This window comes from Garra rufa, chromosome 11 (assembly GCF_049309525.1).
Source record: "Garra rufa chromosome 11, GarRuf1.0, whole genome shotgun sequence".
Lineage (NCBI taxonomy): Eukaryota > Metazoa > Chordata > Actinopteri > Cypriniformes > Cyprinidae > Garra > Garra rufa.
In genome coordinates this window covers 13968142-13985545 of record NC_133371.1, presented here as the reverse complement: position 1 = coordinate 13985545, position 17404 = coordinate 13968142, and the positions used below count along the sequence as shown (strand labels likewise).

Sequence of the window (17404 nt, the reverse complement as noted above, 5' to 3'; positions counted from 1 at the left end):
CACTTTCATCAAACATATGAAGTTTGGTGCAGATTGACCTTGGTATGTGTGAGTTAGTGCAAGATATGATATATCCTGCTGCCAATAGGTGGCGCTATAATAATATCTGTATATTGGCCTTTTGATGTCTTCAGGCCAGGACTCTTACCAAACATGTGAAGTTTGAGGCAGATCGGACATTTTATGGCTGAGTTATAACAACTTTTATGTCCATGGCGAAACATCAAACTTTGTCAGGCCGCCATGGACACGCCCTTTAACGAAAACTCAAGATCTTCACAATTTAACATCTCTAAGGCCTCGAGATCAGACTGACCAAATATAATGTTGATATCATTAAATCTCTAGGAGGAGTTTGGTACAAGTCATTTCCTGTTGCCAACAGGTGGCGCTGTGATTATAATAGAATATAGGCTTTCAGATTGGTTCAGGCCAGGACTCTTATCGAACATGTGAAGTTTGAGGCAAATCGGACATTTTATGGCTGAGTTATAACAAGATTTATATCCATGGCGAGACCACGAAATTTGCCAGGCCGCCACGGACACGCCCTTCAACGAAAACTCAAGATCTTCGCAATTTAACATCGCTAAAGCCTTTTTATTAGACTGACCGATTTTGGTGTTGATCTGATTAAATCTCCAGAAGGAATTTGTTGCAGAGTACAGCATGACACTTCCTGGTGCCTGCAGGTGGCGCTATGAGTAAAACTGAATATGGGCATGTAGATGTCTTCAGGTCAGGAGTGTTATCACACATGTGAAGTTTGGGGCAGATCGACCATTTTATGCCTGAGTTATAGCAACTTCCTTTTTCATGGCGAAACATTGAAATTTGCGAGGCCGCCACGGACACGCCCTCTGATGAAAACTCTAGATCTTCGCAATTTAACGTCACAGAGGGCTTTAGATTAGACTCACCAAATTTGGTGTTGATCCGAATAAATCTCTAGGAGGACTTCGTTCAAGTATGACGCCTGAAAATGGCAAAAATGACACAAATTTTGCTAAGAAAATTAATAATAACCGACTTCCTGTTGGGTTTCGGATTTTGTCCCAGGAGGCTTTTTTGTAGGTATTGGTGAGTTACATGTGTGTACCGATTTGCGTGCATGTACGTGAATAATAGCTGAAAGCGCACACCGCGGAACGTGTAAAGGTGGCGCTATCGAGCCGTTTTGCCACACCCATCTCTGAAACCCATATCAGACATCCATTTTCGCCAGGTTTGATGTGTGTGCAAAGTTTCATGAGTTTTCGGGTATGTTTAGGCCCTCAAAAATGCGATTCATTCCGGAGAAGAAGAATAATAATAATAATAATAAACGAAGCAGATCCAATAGGGTCCTCACACCATCGGTGCTCGGGCCCTAATTAAAGCTGCAAGCAGCGATGAACGGGCCCTCGCACACGGGCTCACCGCCGACCGGTGGCTTTAGGAACACAGCAAACGGTGGGCAGTATGCTTTTAATACAGTAAATGTAGGAAAAATAGATCAAAGTCACTTAAATGTGCCAAATTACCTGCTGCCAGCTGGTGGCGCTATGCATATAACTGATTATTGGCATGTAGATGTGTTCAGGCCACCACTTTCATCAATCATATGAAGTTTGGTGCAGATTGACCTTGGTATGTTTGAGTTAGTGAAAGATATGATATATCCTGCTGCCAACAGGTGGCACTATGATAATATCTGAATATTGGCCTTTAGGTGTCTTCAGGCCAGGACTCTTACCAAACCTGTGAAGTTTGAGGCAGATCGGACATTTTATGGCTGAGTTATAACAACTTATATGTCTATGGCGAAACATCAAACTTTATCATGCCGCCACAGACACGCCCTTTAACGAAAACTGAAGATCTTCACAATTTAACATCTTTAAGGCCTCTAGATAAGAATGGCCAAATATAATGTTGACTTCATTAAATCTCTAGGAGGAGTTTGATACAAGTCATTTCCTGTTGTCAACAGGTGGCGCTGTGATTATAATAGAATATTGGCCTTAAGATGTGTTCAGGCCAGGACTCTTATCGAATATGTGAAGTTTGAGGCAAATCGGACATTTTATGGCTGAGTTATAACAAGTTTTATATCCATGGCGAGACCTCGAAATTTGTCAGGCCGCCACGGACACGCCCTTTACCGAAAACTCAAGATCTTCACAATTTAACATCGCTACGGCCTTTATATTAGACTGACCGATTTTGGTGTTGATCTGAATAAATCTCTAGGAGGAGTTGGTTGTAGAGTACAGCATTACACTTCCTGTTGCCTGCAGGTGGCGCTATGACTATAACTGAATATGGGCATCTAGATATCTTCGGGTCAGGAGTGTTATCACACATGTGAAGTTTGGGACAGATAGGACATTGTATGCCTGAGTTATAGCAACTTCCTTTTTCATGGCGAAACATCGAAATTTGCGAGGCCGCCACGGACACGCCCTCCGATGAAAACTCTAGATCTTCACAATTTAAGGTCACAAAGGGCTTTAGACTAGACTCTGCAAATTTGGCGTTGATCCGAATAAATCTGTAGGAGGAGTTCGTTCAAGTACGACACCTGAAAAAGGCAAAAATGACACAAATTTTGCTTAGAATATTAATATTAACCGACTTCCTGTTGGGTTTCGGATTTTGTTCCAAGAGGCTTTTTTGTAGGTATTGGTGAGTTACATGTGTGTACCGATTTCGGTGCATGTACGTGAATCACAGCTGAAAGCGCACACCGCTGAACGTCTAAAGGTGGCGCTGTCGAGCCATTTTGCCACACCCACTTCTGAAACCCAAATTAGACGTAAATTTTCGCCAGGTTTGATGTGTGTGCAAAGTTTTGTGAGTTTTCGGGAATGTTTAGGTCCTCTAAAATGCGATTCACTTTGGAGAAGAAGAAGAATAATAATAATTAAAGCTGCAAGCAGCGATGAACGGGCCCTCGCACACGGGCTCACCGCCGACCGGTGGCTTTAGGAACACAGCAAACGGTGGGCAGTATGCTTTTAATACAGTAAATGTAGGAAAAATAGATCAAAGTCACTTAAATGTGCCAAACTTCCTGCTGCCAGCTGGTGGCGCTATGCCTATAACTGATTATTGGCATGTAGATGTGTTCAGGCCAGCACTTTGATCAAACATATGAAGTTTGGTGCAGATTGACCTTGGTATGTGTGAGTTAGTGCAAGATATGATATATCCTGCTGCCAATAGGTGGCGCTATAATAATATCTGTATATTGGCCTTTAGATGTCTTCAGGCCAGGACTCTTACCAAACATGTGAAGTTTGAGGCAGATCGGACATTTTATGGCTGAGTTATAACAACTTTTATGTCCATGGCGAAACATCAAACTTTGTCAGGCCGCCACGGACACGCCCTTTAACGAAAACTCAAGATCTTCACAATTTAACATCTCTAAGGCCTCGAGATCAGACTGACCAAATATAATGTTGATATCATTAAATCTCTAGGAGGAGTTTGGTACAAGTCATTTCCTATTGCCAACAGATGGCGCTGTGATTATAATAGAATATAGGCCTTCAGATTGGTTCAGGCCAGGACTCTTATCGAACATGTGAAGTTTGAGGCAAATCGGACATTTTATGGCTGAGTTATAACAAGTTTTATATCCATGGCGAGACCACGAAATTTGCCAGGTCGCCACGGACACACCCTTCAACGAAAACTCAAGATCTTCGCAATTTAACATCATTAAGGCCTTTATATTAGACTGACAGATTTTGGTGTTGATCTGATTAAATCTTTTGGAGGAGTTTGTTGCAGAGTACAGCATGACACTTCCTGGTGCCAGCAGGTGGCGCTATGAGTAAAACTGAATATGGGCATGTAGATGTCATCAGGTCAGGAGTGTTATCACACATGTGAAGTTTGGGGCAGATCGGGCATTTTATGCCTGAGTTATAGCAACTTCCTTTTTCATGGCGAAGCATCGAAATTTGCCAGGCCGCCACGGACACGCCCTCCGATGAAAACTCTAGATCTTCGCAATTTAATGTCACAAAAGGCTTTAGATTAGACTCACCAAATTTGCCGTTGATCCGAATAAATCTCTAGGAGGAGTTCGTTCAAGTATGACGCCTGAAAATGGCAAAAATTACACAAATTTTGCTAAGAAAATTAAAAATAACCGACTTCCTGTTGGGTGTCAAATTTTGCTCCAAGAGGCTTTTTTGTAGGTATTGGTGAGCTAGATGTGTGTACCGATTTTCGTGCATGTACGTGAATCACAACTGAAAGCGCACACCGCGGAACGTGTAAAGGTGGCGCTATCGAGCCATTTTGCCACACCCACTTCTGCAACCCATATCAGACGTAAATTTTCGCCAGGTCTGATGTGTGTGCGAAGTTTCATGAGTTTTCGGGTATGTCTAAGCCCTCAAAAATGCGATTCATTTTGGAGAAGAATAATAATAATAATAATTAAAGCTGCGAGCAGCGATGAACGGGCCCTCGCACCCGGGCTCACCGCCGACCGGTGGCTTCAGGAAAACAGCAATCGGTGGGCAGTATGCTTTTAATACAGTAAATATAGAAAAAATATGTCATAAGTCATTTAAATGTGCCAAACTTGCTGCTGCCAGCTGGTGGCGCTATGCCTATAACTGATTATTGGCATGTAGATGTGTTCAGGCCAGCACTATTATCAAACATATGAAGTTTGGTGCAGATTGACCTTGGTGTGTTTGAGTTAGTGAAATATATGAGATATCCTGCTGCCAACAGGTGGCGCTATGATAATATCTGAATATTGGTCTTTAGGTGTCTTCAGGCCAGGACTCTTACCAAAACCTGTGAATTTTGTGGCAGATCAGACATTTTCAGGCTAAGTTATAACCACTTCTATGTCTATGCAGAAACATCAAACTTTGTCAGGCCACCACGGACATGCCCTTTAATGAAAACTCAAGATCTTCACAATTTAACATCTCTAAGGCCTCAAGATCAGACTGACCAAATATAATGTTGATTTAATTAAATGCAATCAATGCAAGGACTTCAGATAGATGCCAACTGTGAACCAGTATGCTACAAATAAGAACATGTAATTCATGATGATAGCAAAATGTTATTATTGCTTCCTTTATATCCACCACTTCTGCTTAAATGTCATTGTTACCTATCTGTACAATTTTTGTATAATATATTTTTGTATAAAATCAATTGTTGTCATAACTAAGAATCAATAAGGAAGACGGTGCCCAGTTGGCACATGCATTCACAGTAACCATCTGCTAGTTTGGATTTTAAGTTTACAGAATTGAAAGGGTTACACTTTAAAATCAACACACAGACACATACACACAAAATATAAAATGTTGCCATCCAGTTTCATTTGTTAAAATTAACTATATCAGTTAACATGACCAATAAATAAATAGCATTTATTAATGTTAATTAATATTAAGCTAAAAAAAGTATTCATATAAAGTTTATGTACTGTGAATTAACATGAACATGAACACAGTTCATGTGGGTGTACAGCAATACACAATAAAGTGCTCTATAAACGCTTCATTCTTTCAAAATATCTTTAAAAATCAAGTTGAGTATTTTAACGGGGTGATACATATATATAACTGATCTTAAAATTATGGTTTTCAGATGTTTTGAAGAGATAACAGTAACGTTTGTTTTGTTGTCAAAGTTTGTCTTAATTTTTTATTATTATGATTTTATATTCAATAAATAACACTATGTAAATATTGTCTATCAATGAAGATAAATTGATCATGCTAAAAAGTTGTATTTTTTAAAATCTTTTGCTATGTGACTGAATAGGACAAGTTCATGGTACAGTTAAGTAAAAAATAAATAAAAAACAACAACTGCAAAAAATGAACAATGAAAGACTTAGTGACCCTTTATATTTTCTCAAAATATCAGACTCTCAAAGATCAGACATATTTATGTAATTACACTACATACAGTATGTGCATTTTGTTCAAAGATGGTCTGTAGGATGGCTCTCTACTCTGTCACCCTCTCTGCCTCTCACCCCTCCCCCCTGCAATAATGAGCTTCTCTGTGCCTGACTGAACGCACACACATACTGTAGAGTAATTCACCAGAGTGACAGCAGGTTTCTGAGTTCTTTTTTAAATTTTCTTTAATTCATAGAAGCTTGTATACATTTTTTATTTCCAGCACTTGCTCAGAATGATTAGATCTCTGTGTGAAAAAAGTTTTAAAGAGTTTGGATGCTGCACTTTAAAGATATAAAAATATTTTTTACTATATCTTTAAAAAATCACCACGTCCACACCGTTCAAGATATCCAAAATCCGGTCGCAATTTAACATCTTCAGAATATTCTCTTCATGTTAAAAAAGTTTGGTGTGAACAGCTGGTTGTTCTTAGAAGTAGTGTGCATTTGTTTACAGCCTGATTTTTCAAAAAATCCACATTCAAATCAAAATAGCCGGCTTCCTGTTGGTCTCAGCTAATGAGTTTGATTTAGAAAGTTGTCCAAATTGATGAGATTAATATATGTACAGAGTTTAGTGACTGTAGGAAAAACTAACCCCCCAACTTTTGTCAAAAGATGGCGCTATAGAGTGCCTGCTCCACGCCCATTTATGACCTTTTGCCAGTGTCTAACTATCATAAATATTGATGTGTGTGTTGAGTTTCATGAAATTCTAAGCATGTTAACTGCCTCGAAAAGACAGGAATCTAATTTTAAAGTTTGACATGTTGCCATGGCAACAGCATTCGATTTATCATCGACCCCTTTACATATTCTTATCGGCCGTGTTTTGACATGATTTTGATGAAGTTTAAAGAAAATCGAGTAAAATTAAGAGGCTGATATCAAAGCATTTTGAAAATGACACACTTCCTGCTGCCAGTTGGTGGCGCTATAACTTTGACTCATAATAGTCACATTTATGGAATCGGCATCATACAACGAACAAACTGGTGAAGTTTCATCAGAATCAGGCAATGTGGTCAACAGTTATTAGACACTTCCTGTTTCTCATTTCTCGCCATAACTTTGTCGCCTTGCCACGGCCAAACCGTTCGAGATATCAAAAATCTCCTCGCAATTTAGCGTCCCCAATGTCTTGAGATCATGCTGACCGAGTTTGGTGACAATCCCATGGAATTCCTGGGAGGAGTACGTTAAATTCCAGAGCATGCGCTTTTTAAACAGCCCTAAATATCTCACTTCCTGTTGCGTGGAGCCCATGACATAGAGTACAAAAGTTGTTTGGCTCAGTGAGATCTATATGTGTACCGAGTTTCATATCAATACATGCAAGTATGTGTGCGCAGTACATCAAGTTTTCAAACTGTGTTCCAGGGGGCGCTGTAGAGGCCCTGAACCACGCCCGGGTCCCAGCCTCTTTGGCGTCCTGATGGCCGCAGATTCCGACGTGTGTGCAAATTTTCAAGAGTTTTTGAGTATGTTAAGGCCCCCAAAAGTGCCCGGAAGGTTGAAAAAAAGAAAAAAAAAAAAAAAAAAAAAATAATAACCCTTAGAAGAACAATAGGGCCTTCGCCCTTTTGGGCTCGGGCCCTAATAATAATAAACGAAGCAGATCCAATAGGGTCCTCACACCATCGGTGCTCGGGCCCTAATTAAAGCTGCGAGCAGCGATGAACGGGCCCTCGCACCCGGGCTCACCGCCGACCGGTGGCTTCAGGAAAACAGCAATCGGTGGGCAGTATGCTTTTAATACAGTAAATATAGAAAAAATATGTCATAAGTCATTTAAATGTGCCAAAATTGCTGCTGCCAGCTGGTGGCGCTATGCCTATAACTGATTATTGACATGTAGATGTGTTCAGGCCAGCACTATTATCAAACATATGAAGTTTGGTGCAGATTGACCTTGGTATGTTTGAGTTAGTGAAATATATGAGATATCCTGCTGCCAACAGGTGGCGCTATGATAATATCTGAATATTGGTCTTTAGGTGTCTTCAGGCCAGGACTCTTACCAAACCTGTGAATTTTGTGGCAGATCAGACATTTTCAGGCTAAGTTATAACCACTTCTATGTCTATGCAGAAACATCAAACTTTGTCAGGCCACCACGGACATGCCCTTTAATGAAAACTCAAGATCTTCACAATTTAACATCTCTAAGGCCTCAAGATCAGACTGACCAAATATAATGTTGATTTAATTAAATGCAATCAATGCAAGGACTTCAGATAGATGCCAACTGTGAACCAGTATGCTACAAATAAGAACATGTAATTCATGATGATAGCAAAATGTTATTATTGCTTCCTTTATATCCACCACTTCTGCTTAAATGTCATTGTTACCTATCTGTACAATTTTTGTATAATATATTTTTGTATAAAATCAATTGTTGTCATAACTAAGAATCAATAAGGAAGACGGTGCCCAGTTGGCACATGCATTCACAGTAACCATCTGCTAGTTTGGATTTTAAGTTTACAGAATTGAAAGGGTTACACTTTAAAATCAACACACAGACACATACACACAAAATATAAAATGTTGCCATCCAGTTTCATTTGTTAAAATTAACTATATCAGTTAACATGACCAATAAATAAATAGCATTTATTAATGTTAATTAATATTAAGCTAAAAAAAGTATTCATATAAAGTTTATGTACTGTGAATTAACATGAACATGAACACAGTTCATGTGGGTGTACAGCAATACACAATAAAGTGCTCTATAAACGCTTCATTCTTTCAAAATATCTCTAAAAATCAAGTTGAGTATTTTAACGGGGTGATATATATATTTATAACTGTTCTTAAAATTATGGTTTTCAGATGTTTTGAAGAGATAACAGTAACGTTTGTTTTGTTGTCAAAGTTTGTCTTAATTTTTTATTATTATTATTTTATATTCAATAAATAACACTATGTAAATATTGTCTATCAATGAAGATAAATTGATCATGCTAAAAAGTTGTATTTTTTAAAATCTTTTGCTATGTGACTGAATAGGACAAGTTCATGGTACAGTTAAGTAAAAAATAAATAAAAAACAACAACTGCAAAATACGAACAATGAAAGACTTAGTGACCCTTTATATTTTCTCAAAATATCAGACTCTCAAAGATCAGACATATTTATGTAATTACACTACATACAGTATGTGCATTTTGTTCAAAGATGGTCTGTAGGATGGCTCTCTACTCTGTCACCCTCTCTGCCTCTCACCCCTCCCCCCTGCAATAATGAGCTTCTCTGTGCCTGACTGAACGCACACACATACTGTAGAGACATTCACCAGAGTGACAGCAGGTTTCTGAGTTATCTTTTTAATTTTCTTTAATTCATTGAAGCTTGTATAAAATTTATATTTCCAGCACTTGCTCAGAATGATTAGATCTTTGTGTGAAAAAAGTTTTAAAGAGTTTGGATGCTGCACTTTAAAGATATAAAAAATTAGGGTTATGTTTTTTACTACATCTTTAAAAAATCACCACGTCAACACCGTTCGAGATATCCCAAATCCGCTCGCAATTTAACATCTTCAGAATCTTCTCTTCATGTTAAAAAAGTTTGGTGTGAAAAGCTGGTTGTTCTTAGGAGTAGTGTGAATTTGTTTACTACCTGATTTTTCAAAAAATCCACATTCAAATCAAAATAGCCGGCTTTCTGTTGGTCTTAGCTAATGAGTTTGATTTAGAAAGTTGTCCAGATTGATGAGAACAACATAAGTACAGAGTTTGGTGACTGTAGGAAAAACTAACCCCCCAACTTTTGTCAAAAGATGGCGCTATAGAGTGCCTGCTCCACGCCCATTTATGACCTTTTGCCAGTGTCTAACTATCATTAATATTGATGTGTGTGTTGAGTTTCATGAAATTCTAAGCATGTTATCTGCCTCGAAAAGACAGGAATCTAATTTTAAAGTTTGACACGTTGCCATGGCAACAGCATTTGATTTATCATCGACCCCTTTACATATTGTTATCGGCCGTGTTTTGACATGATTTTGATGAAGTTTAAAGAAAATCGAGTAAAATTAAGAGGCTGATTTCAAAGCATTTTGAAAATGACACACTTCCTGCTCCCAGTTGGTGGCGCTATAACTTTGACTCATAATAGTCACATTTATGGAATCGGCATCATACAAGGAACAAACTGGTGAAGTTTCATCAGAATCAGGCAATGTGTGCAACAGTTATTAGACACTTCCTGTTTCTCATTTCTCGCCATAACTTTGTCGCCTTGCCACGGCCAAACCGTTCGAGATATCAAAAATCTCCTCGCAATTTAGCGTCCCCAATGTCTTGAGATCATGCTGACCGAGTTTGGTGACAATCCCATGGAATTCCTGGGAGGAGTACGTTAAATTCCAGAGCATGCGCTTTTTAAACAGCCCTAAATATCTCACTTCCTGTTGCGTGGAGCCCATGACATAGAGTACAAAAGTTGTTCAGCTCGATGAGTTCTATATGTGTACCGAGTTTCATATCAATACACGCAAGTATGTGTGCGCAGTACATCAAGTTTTCAAACTGTGTTCCAGGGGGCGCTGTAGAGGCCCTGAACCACGCCCGGGTCCCAGCCTCTGTGGCGTCCGGACGACGGCAGATTCCGACGTGTGTGCAAATTTTCAAGAGTTTTTGAGTATGTTAAGGCCCCCAAAAGTGCCCCAACGGTTGAAAAAAAAAAAAAAAAAAAAAAAAAAAACAAATAAGAATCCTTAGAAGAACAATAGGGCCTTCGCCCTTTTGGGCTCGGGCCCTAATAATTAAAGCTGCAAGCAGCGATGAACGGGCCCTCGCACACGGGCTCACCGCCGACCGGTGGCTTTAGGAACACAGCAAATGGTGGGCAGTATGCTTTTAATACAGTAAAAATAGGAGAAATATGTCAAAGTCACTTAAATGTGCCAAATTTCCTGCTGCCAGCTGGTGGCGCTATGCCTATAACTGATTATTGGCATGTAGATGTGTTCAGGCCAGCACTTTCATCAAACATATGAAGTTTGGTGCAGATTGACCTTGGTATGTTTGAGTTAGTGAAAGATATGATATATCCTGCTGCCAACAGGTGGCGCTATGATAATATCTGAATATTGGCCTTTAGGTGTCTTCAGGCCAGGACTCTTACCAAACCTGTGAAGTTTGAGGCAGATCGGACATTTTATGGCTGAGTTATAACAACTTCTATGTCCATGGCGAAACATCAAACTTTGTCACGCCGCCGCGGACACGCCCTTTAACGAAAACTCAAGATCTTCGCAATTTAACATCTCTAAGGCCTCTAGATCAGACTGACCAAATATAATGTTGATATCATTAAATCTCTAGGAAGAGTTTGCTACAAGTCATTTCCTGTTGCCAACAGGTGGCGCTGTGATTATAATAGAATATTGGCCTTCAGATGTTTTCAGGCCAGGACTCTTACCAAACCTGTGAAGTTTGAGGCAAATCGGACATTTTATGGCTGAGTTATAACAAGTTTTATATCCATGGCGAGACCTCGAAATTTGTCAGGCCGCCACGGACACGCCCTTCAACGAAAACTCAAGATCTTCGCAATTTAACATCACTAAAGCCTTTTTATTAGACTGACTGATTTTGGTGTTGATCTGATTAAATCTCTTGGAGGAGTTTGTTGCAGAGTACAGCATGACACTTCCTGTTGCCAGCAGGTGGCGCTATGAGTAAAACTGAATATGGGCATGTAGATGTAATCAGGTCAGGAGTGTTATCACACATGAGAAGTTTGGGACAGATCGGACATTGTATGTCTGAGTTATAGCAACTTCCTTTTTCATGGCGAAACATCGAAATTTGCGAGGCCGCCATGGACACGCCCTCCGATGAAAACTCTAGATCTTCACAATTTAACGTCACAAAGGGCTTTAGACTAGACTCTGCAAATTTGGCGTTGATCCGAATAAATCTCTAGGAGGAGTTCGTTCAAGTACGACGCCTGAAAATGGCAAAAATGACACAAATTTTGTTGAGAATTTTAATATTAACCGACTTCCTGTTGGGTTCCGGATTTTGCTCCAAGAGGCTTTTTTGTAGGTATTGGTGTGTCACATGTGTGTACCGATTTCCGTGCATGTACGTGAATCACAGCTGAAAGCGCACACCGCTGAACGTCTAAAGGTGGCGCTGTCGAGCCATTTTGCCACACCCACTTCTGAAACCCATATCAGACGTAAATTTTCGCCAGGTTTGATGTGTGTGCAAAGTTTCATGAGTTTTCAGGTATGTCTAAGCCCTCAAAAATGCGATTCATTTTGGAGAAGAATAATAATAATAATAATAATAATAATAATAATAATAATAATAATAAACGGAGCAGATTCAATAGGGTCCTCACACCATCGGTGCTCGGGCCCTAATAATAATAATAATAAACGGAGCAGATCCAATAGGGTCCTCACACCATCGGTGCTCGGGCCCTAATTAAAATAGGGTAAGATTATTTTCCTTGATAAACGTACTCTTGTTAAACTTTTTTTTAAAATATACAATATTTAAATAGTTTTACATGTATGCAATCATGACAGAGCATGTGTCTAACATAATTACATTATGGTGTTAGTTCTGTCTTGTGCATTAGTCCAAATCCAAGATTATTCAAGTTTAACCTTGATACTGTAATACCAAATATGGGATTTTATGAATAGTATTTCCTAACACCTTACAGTAAGGTTCCATTTGTTAACATGAGTTAACTATATTAGTTAACATGAACTAAAAATTAAAATACTTCAAGCATTCATTAATCCAGAAATCCTACATTTTCAATTTCAAAACTCCTTACCTTTCCAGACTCAAATTTCCAAACCTCTCAGTATATTTTCAGACTATATTTAACATAAATGTATAAATGTAACATACAGAATTATTTTCAACTTTATTTTAGGTATGTAGTACAGTCATCTGTAAATATTTTTATTTTCTCGTTAATTTTTTTAATTGATTTTCTCAAAGTGACAACATACAGAGCTCTTAAATTAAAAAAAAAATAAATAATAATAATAATAATAAAACAAGAGCATGGGTGCACATAAATTAAGAGATCTACTTGCTCAATTTTTTTTCTTATGGTAGTACCTCTTAATATTAAAATCCAATGTCCAATTACATCCTTTGTGGCGGTGAAGAAACCATGACAGGAAATGGGCTGATGGCATAATATGGCTGTGTGCACTGTCCTATTTGCCAAGTTCAACTGTCTATAAAAAAAACCCTTTTTTTGTGTGTGTGTGTGGACATAAAAGTTTGTATATTTTTTATTTCGGCATTTTTTTCCTTCACATATTCTCTTTTTTCATACTTTTCAAGACCTGAAAATGACAAATCAAATTACCTACTTTTTTCAAATCACATACGATCCCTGTTAATCTTAGATGACGTTAATTTCAACATTTAATAAAACATTATAAAAATCTAAAAGTTGTATCTGTTAATATTTAATGGACCTGAGCTGACATGAACTACAATAAAGTTGTATTTTTAATAACTAATGTTAACAAAGATAAATAAATTACATAACAAGTGTATCGCTCATTGTTAATGCATTAATCAGTATTACCTAATGGTAATACTGTAATTACTGTAAACTGTTTTGCTTGTCTATACTGTTTATCATATATCATTTTTTTTAATTTTGGTCCTTCTTAATTTTGGCTTTGTTTAAAGTATAATGAGAGTAGTATTGTGTATTGATCTGTATTCTCAGTATTGCAGTAGTTCTCATTTAAATGAGGTAATTAAACTCTGTCATGGCAGTAATAAGAACATGAGGCTAACTGTAAAGATGCAAGTACATAATAGTGTGAAAATAGCTTTGAAATATTACTCTCTGAGGTGTGGATGAGGGCTTACCTGGACCAGGAGATTCCTTCCCCACCGGATTGGGACGACCCTTCTCTTTCTTTGCAAACAGCCGGCCGATGGAGGACTTGATGCTCTTCTTCTTGGCTCCTTTGTTGAGTGAGTCCTGACTGCTGTTGCTGCTGCTGGGATTGCTGCCCGCTCCGTCCTGCAGCCCAGTTCTGGAAACACACATATACACACACACACGTCACATCTCTGTATTTAATATAAATGACCATCATCATTCTAATGGCGGTAGTGTGTGACTCACCCCCGTATGTCTCTGATGTCCTCATGGCTGGCAGTATGCAGTGCTCCTTTATGGAGTCTCATGGAGGACGGGGTGGATGGGGGAGACGTCTCACATCTGATAGTAGCTTTGTCATCTTGTGCACACTAAACACAAACACAAGCGCTTTAAACAGCAGCATTAAACACACAAACCTAAAACATGTTTGGACAACTAGGACTGATACAGCGATTCTCAATTCCAGTCCTTCCCCCAGTCTGCACATTTTTGTATGCATCTCTTATCACTTTAGACATTTGTTCTATTCTACCATAAGTGCCCTGCAAAGTGGATATCACAGGATCTTCTATTTAAAAAGCATTACAGTGTGCGAGACACTAGTTTAAATTGTATTTATTGACAGATATATTATGGCACACTTCTCTGGTAAGTTTCGTATTTGTGTGCAGATGCTGCAGGCAGTGGTGTAGCGAAAATCTGTGAATGATTGTTATGAAATAAAGTAAACTTCAACAGATTTCTCGTGCTCAGAGAGTAGGGAACATTGAACACTGTCAGGACCATGTCAATCTCTTCTAAGGAGCTGATGATCTGAAACAGGTGTGTTAAATAAGAGACATGCAAAATATGCAGAGCGGGGGGTTGGCAATTGAGAATCTACCTTAATCTTTGTAGCTAATTTACAATTAATTTATCGATGAAATTCACCTATACAAATGCTTTTCTTCTTTCCAAAATGTAATGTATAAAGTAATAAGTAACAAGAGGTACTAATACACTCATGAATTAGATAGTCTATGGGAGTGTTGTGTGTTTTATCATCGTGTCAGTTTCCCTCAAATCGTTTTAAACTTGTATGACTGAGTTTCTTCTGCGAAAGAAAGAACTGCCTTTTAAATCTTTGGTGCTCGACAGAAAAAAGTAAGTTAATTCAGAGTCATCTATGAATCTAACATCACACAGCTGTCAGATGGAGGAGTACATCATCGTTTTAGTTTACCTAAACTAAAATGCTGTCTGATGGAGTGAATGTCAGTCTTTAGTACACAAAATCTTTTTTTTTTTTGTGTGTGTCCCATAATAGCTGCTTTTTTTTAAATACAGTTTAGTATAATAATTCTTCTAGTAAATCATTTATAAACAGGGCTGGGTGATACAAAGGATGCGAAATCTGTTTTGAGCCTACCGTTTTATCATATACTGTTCCTTTGATACAAATCTGATTTTTTACTTTGCGCCCATACAAAGAACATCAAATGGGATGAAGTGCATTTAAATCAGTATCTGATTCATTAGATTCTATAAAAAGACATCAATAGTTGTTTATAGTCATGATGTAATGAAAGTAGCAACAGATCTTTTCTTTTTCAGATTATCAAGTGACATTTTGATTAAACATTACGAAGTCCAAAAAAAAAATAAAATAAAATAGATATGTTCACAATAAAATTAATAACATGCATTTTAAAACTACATTTTTCATGAAGGTTCTGGTCATAACACCATGAATAAAGTGTCTTGTGAGAAGCTCTCATTGTAAATGAGGGTACTTTGACACGTGTGTGCTGTATCGCAGGCGACTGCATGTTAACATGTCCAAAACAGCTAAGGTCTTTAAGATTCAGATGTTACAGGAGGATTACACATGCGGCTATGCAGTTTCTCTAGATTACCTTCCTACGATGCTTCCGCAAATCGCTAGGCTGTTGGAAGCGCAAGCAAATGGAGAAAGAGAAGAAACAGTTAGCAGCATTTCAAACAAGCACAGAAGCAGGTGAATGGCATCCTAGCAGGAGAAAGATTCAGAGACACACAAACACACATTAAGAAAAGCATGAGAGCATCAACGCTGGGGTCATGCAGGAAAGAGGGTCACGCGTAAGATGGCACTGCTGAGAGAGAAACATGAATACGAAGAGACAGAACAACAGACTGTTTACTCTGGACGTCAGTGATTCAGACAGTGATGCTGAAAGGCTGAAAGATTAAACTGATGGAGGAACAGTCACACCTCTGAACCAGGCTAATTACTTACTGCATATCTGTAACTATGTCAGAAACAGCGTTTCGGCAGCGTTTTATTTAGCGATTTCACTTGAGAAAAGAGCCACTCGATGTGAAGATTCACTTTACCAGCATTCAGTGCCTCTACGCGCAAAAATGTAATCATAAGAAGTCTGTTTTTTAAGGGCTGTCAGGTGATTAAAACAATAAATGTTTGGCGGCTGATCTGAAATTTCAGACCTTTTGAACTTCATTGAAATACTACCATATGTGACCCTGGACCACAAAACCAGTCATAAGGTTAAATTTTACAAAACTGAGATGTATACATCATATGAAAGCTCATTAAATAAGCTTTCTATTGATGTATGGTTTGTTAGGATAGGACGATATTTGCCCGAGATACAACTATTTGAAAATCTGGAATCTGAGGCTGCAAAAATATCAAAATACTGAGAACTTTAAAATCACCTTTAAAGTTGTCCAAATTGAGCTCTTAACAATGCATATTACTAATCAAAAATTACATTTTGATATGTTTGCAGTAGAAATTTTACAAAAAATTTTCATGGAACATGATCTTTACTTAATTTCCTAATGATTTTTAGCATAAAAGAAAAATCAATAATTTTGACCCATACTATGTATTTTTGGCTGTTACTACAAATATACCCCAGCGACTTAAGACTGGGTTTGTGGTCCAGGGTCACATATGAATACATCAACTAACGTTAGTAAAGTATCTAAATATACATTTAAATTAATATTTTGTTGAGTATATAAATCTATAAATAAACAAATCCGCTGCGCTAAATCACACAGAACAGAATGAAGCAGTTAAAAATTGCATTAATGTGTTCATAAACTCAAAGATGTTAATCTGTAGGGGATCAAAAGTTTCTATTCACAACCTGTTTTTGAAGTGTTGAGGATTGTAACCAATCACAGACATATCTGCTAAGCTGGGAGATACAGGAAAATCTTCAAGTGCTGTGTGGTTGAATTGAGTCTTTCAACGGTTATGGTAATTTTGTCTATTGCCTGTGATTTGTCTTCTGTTCTTGTTTTAGTGCTCTACTTTACATCATTAAGCTTTAGAGGTATTTGCCATTCTTTAGAACTAAAAATAAGTTATTACAGGAAAACCAAGCCAAGCATTTATCAGCTTCTGAATCGCTATCATGCCATCATGACGACTCTTAAGTCCAGAGTAAACAGGCGTTTGGCTTGATCTTCTCAAGGTTTAATTGCTCATTTCCCTGTTGGCCGGTCTAGGGAATGGAGCAGGAAGTCCTTCAGTAAACTTCCTGTACAGCCTCCACAGCAGAAAGAAAGTC

The 17404-nt window shown here is 38.1% G+C and overlaps 1 protein-coding gene across 3 annotated transcripts in view; it reads right to left on the bottom strand.

Annotated features, from left to right (window-relative positions):
* The window catches only part of ppfia1 (PTPRF interacting protein alpha 1), a 59432-nt gene that overhangs the window by 23073 nt on the left and 18955 nt on the right, over positions 1 to 17404 (bottom strand). For 2 of the 3 annotated variants that reach the window (XM_073851065.1, XM_073851067.1), the window contains exons 17-19: positions 15737 to 15766; positions 14085 to 14209; positions 13823 to 13992 (exon numbers count right to left, since the gene is read on the bottom strand). In XM_073851065.1, coding sequence (XP_073707166.1) covers positions 13823 to 13992; positions 14085 to 14209; positions 15737 to 15766 — 325 coding nt within the window. The remainder of the gene's footprint in view (positions 1 to 13822; positions 13993 to 14084; positions 14210 to 15736; positions 15767 to 17404) is intronic. The other variant, XM_073851066.1, reaches the window with a different exon arrangement.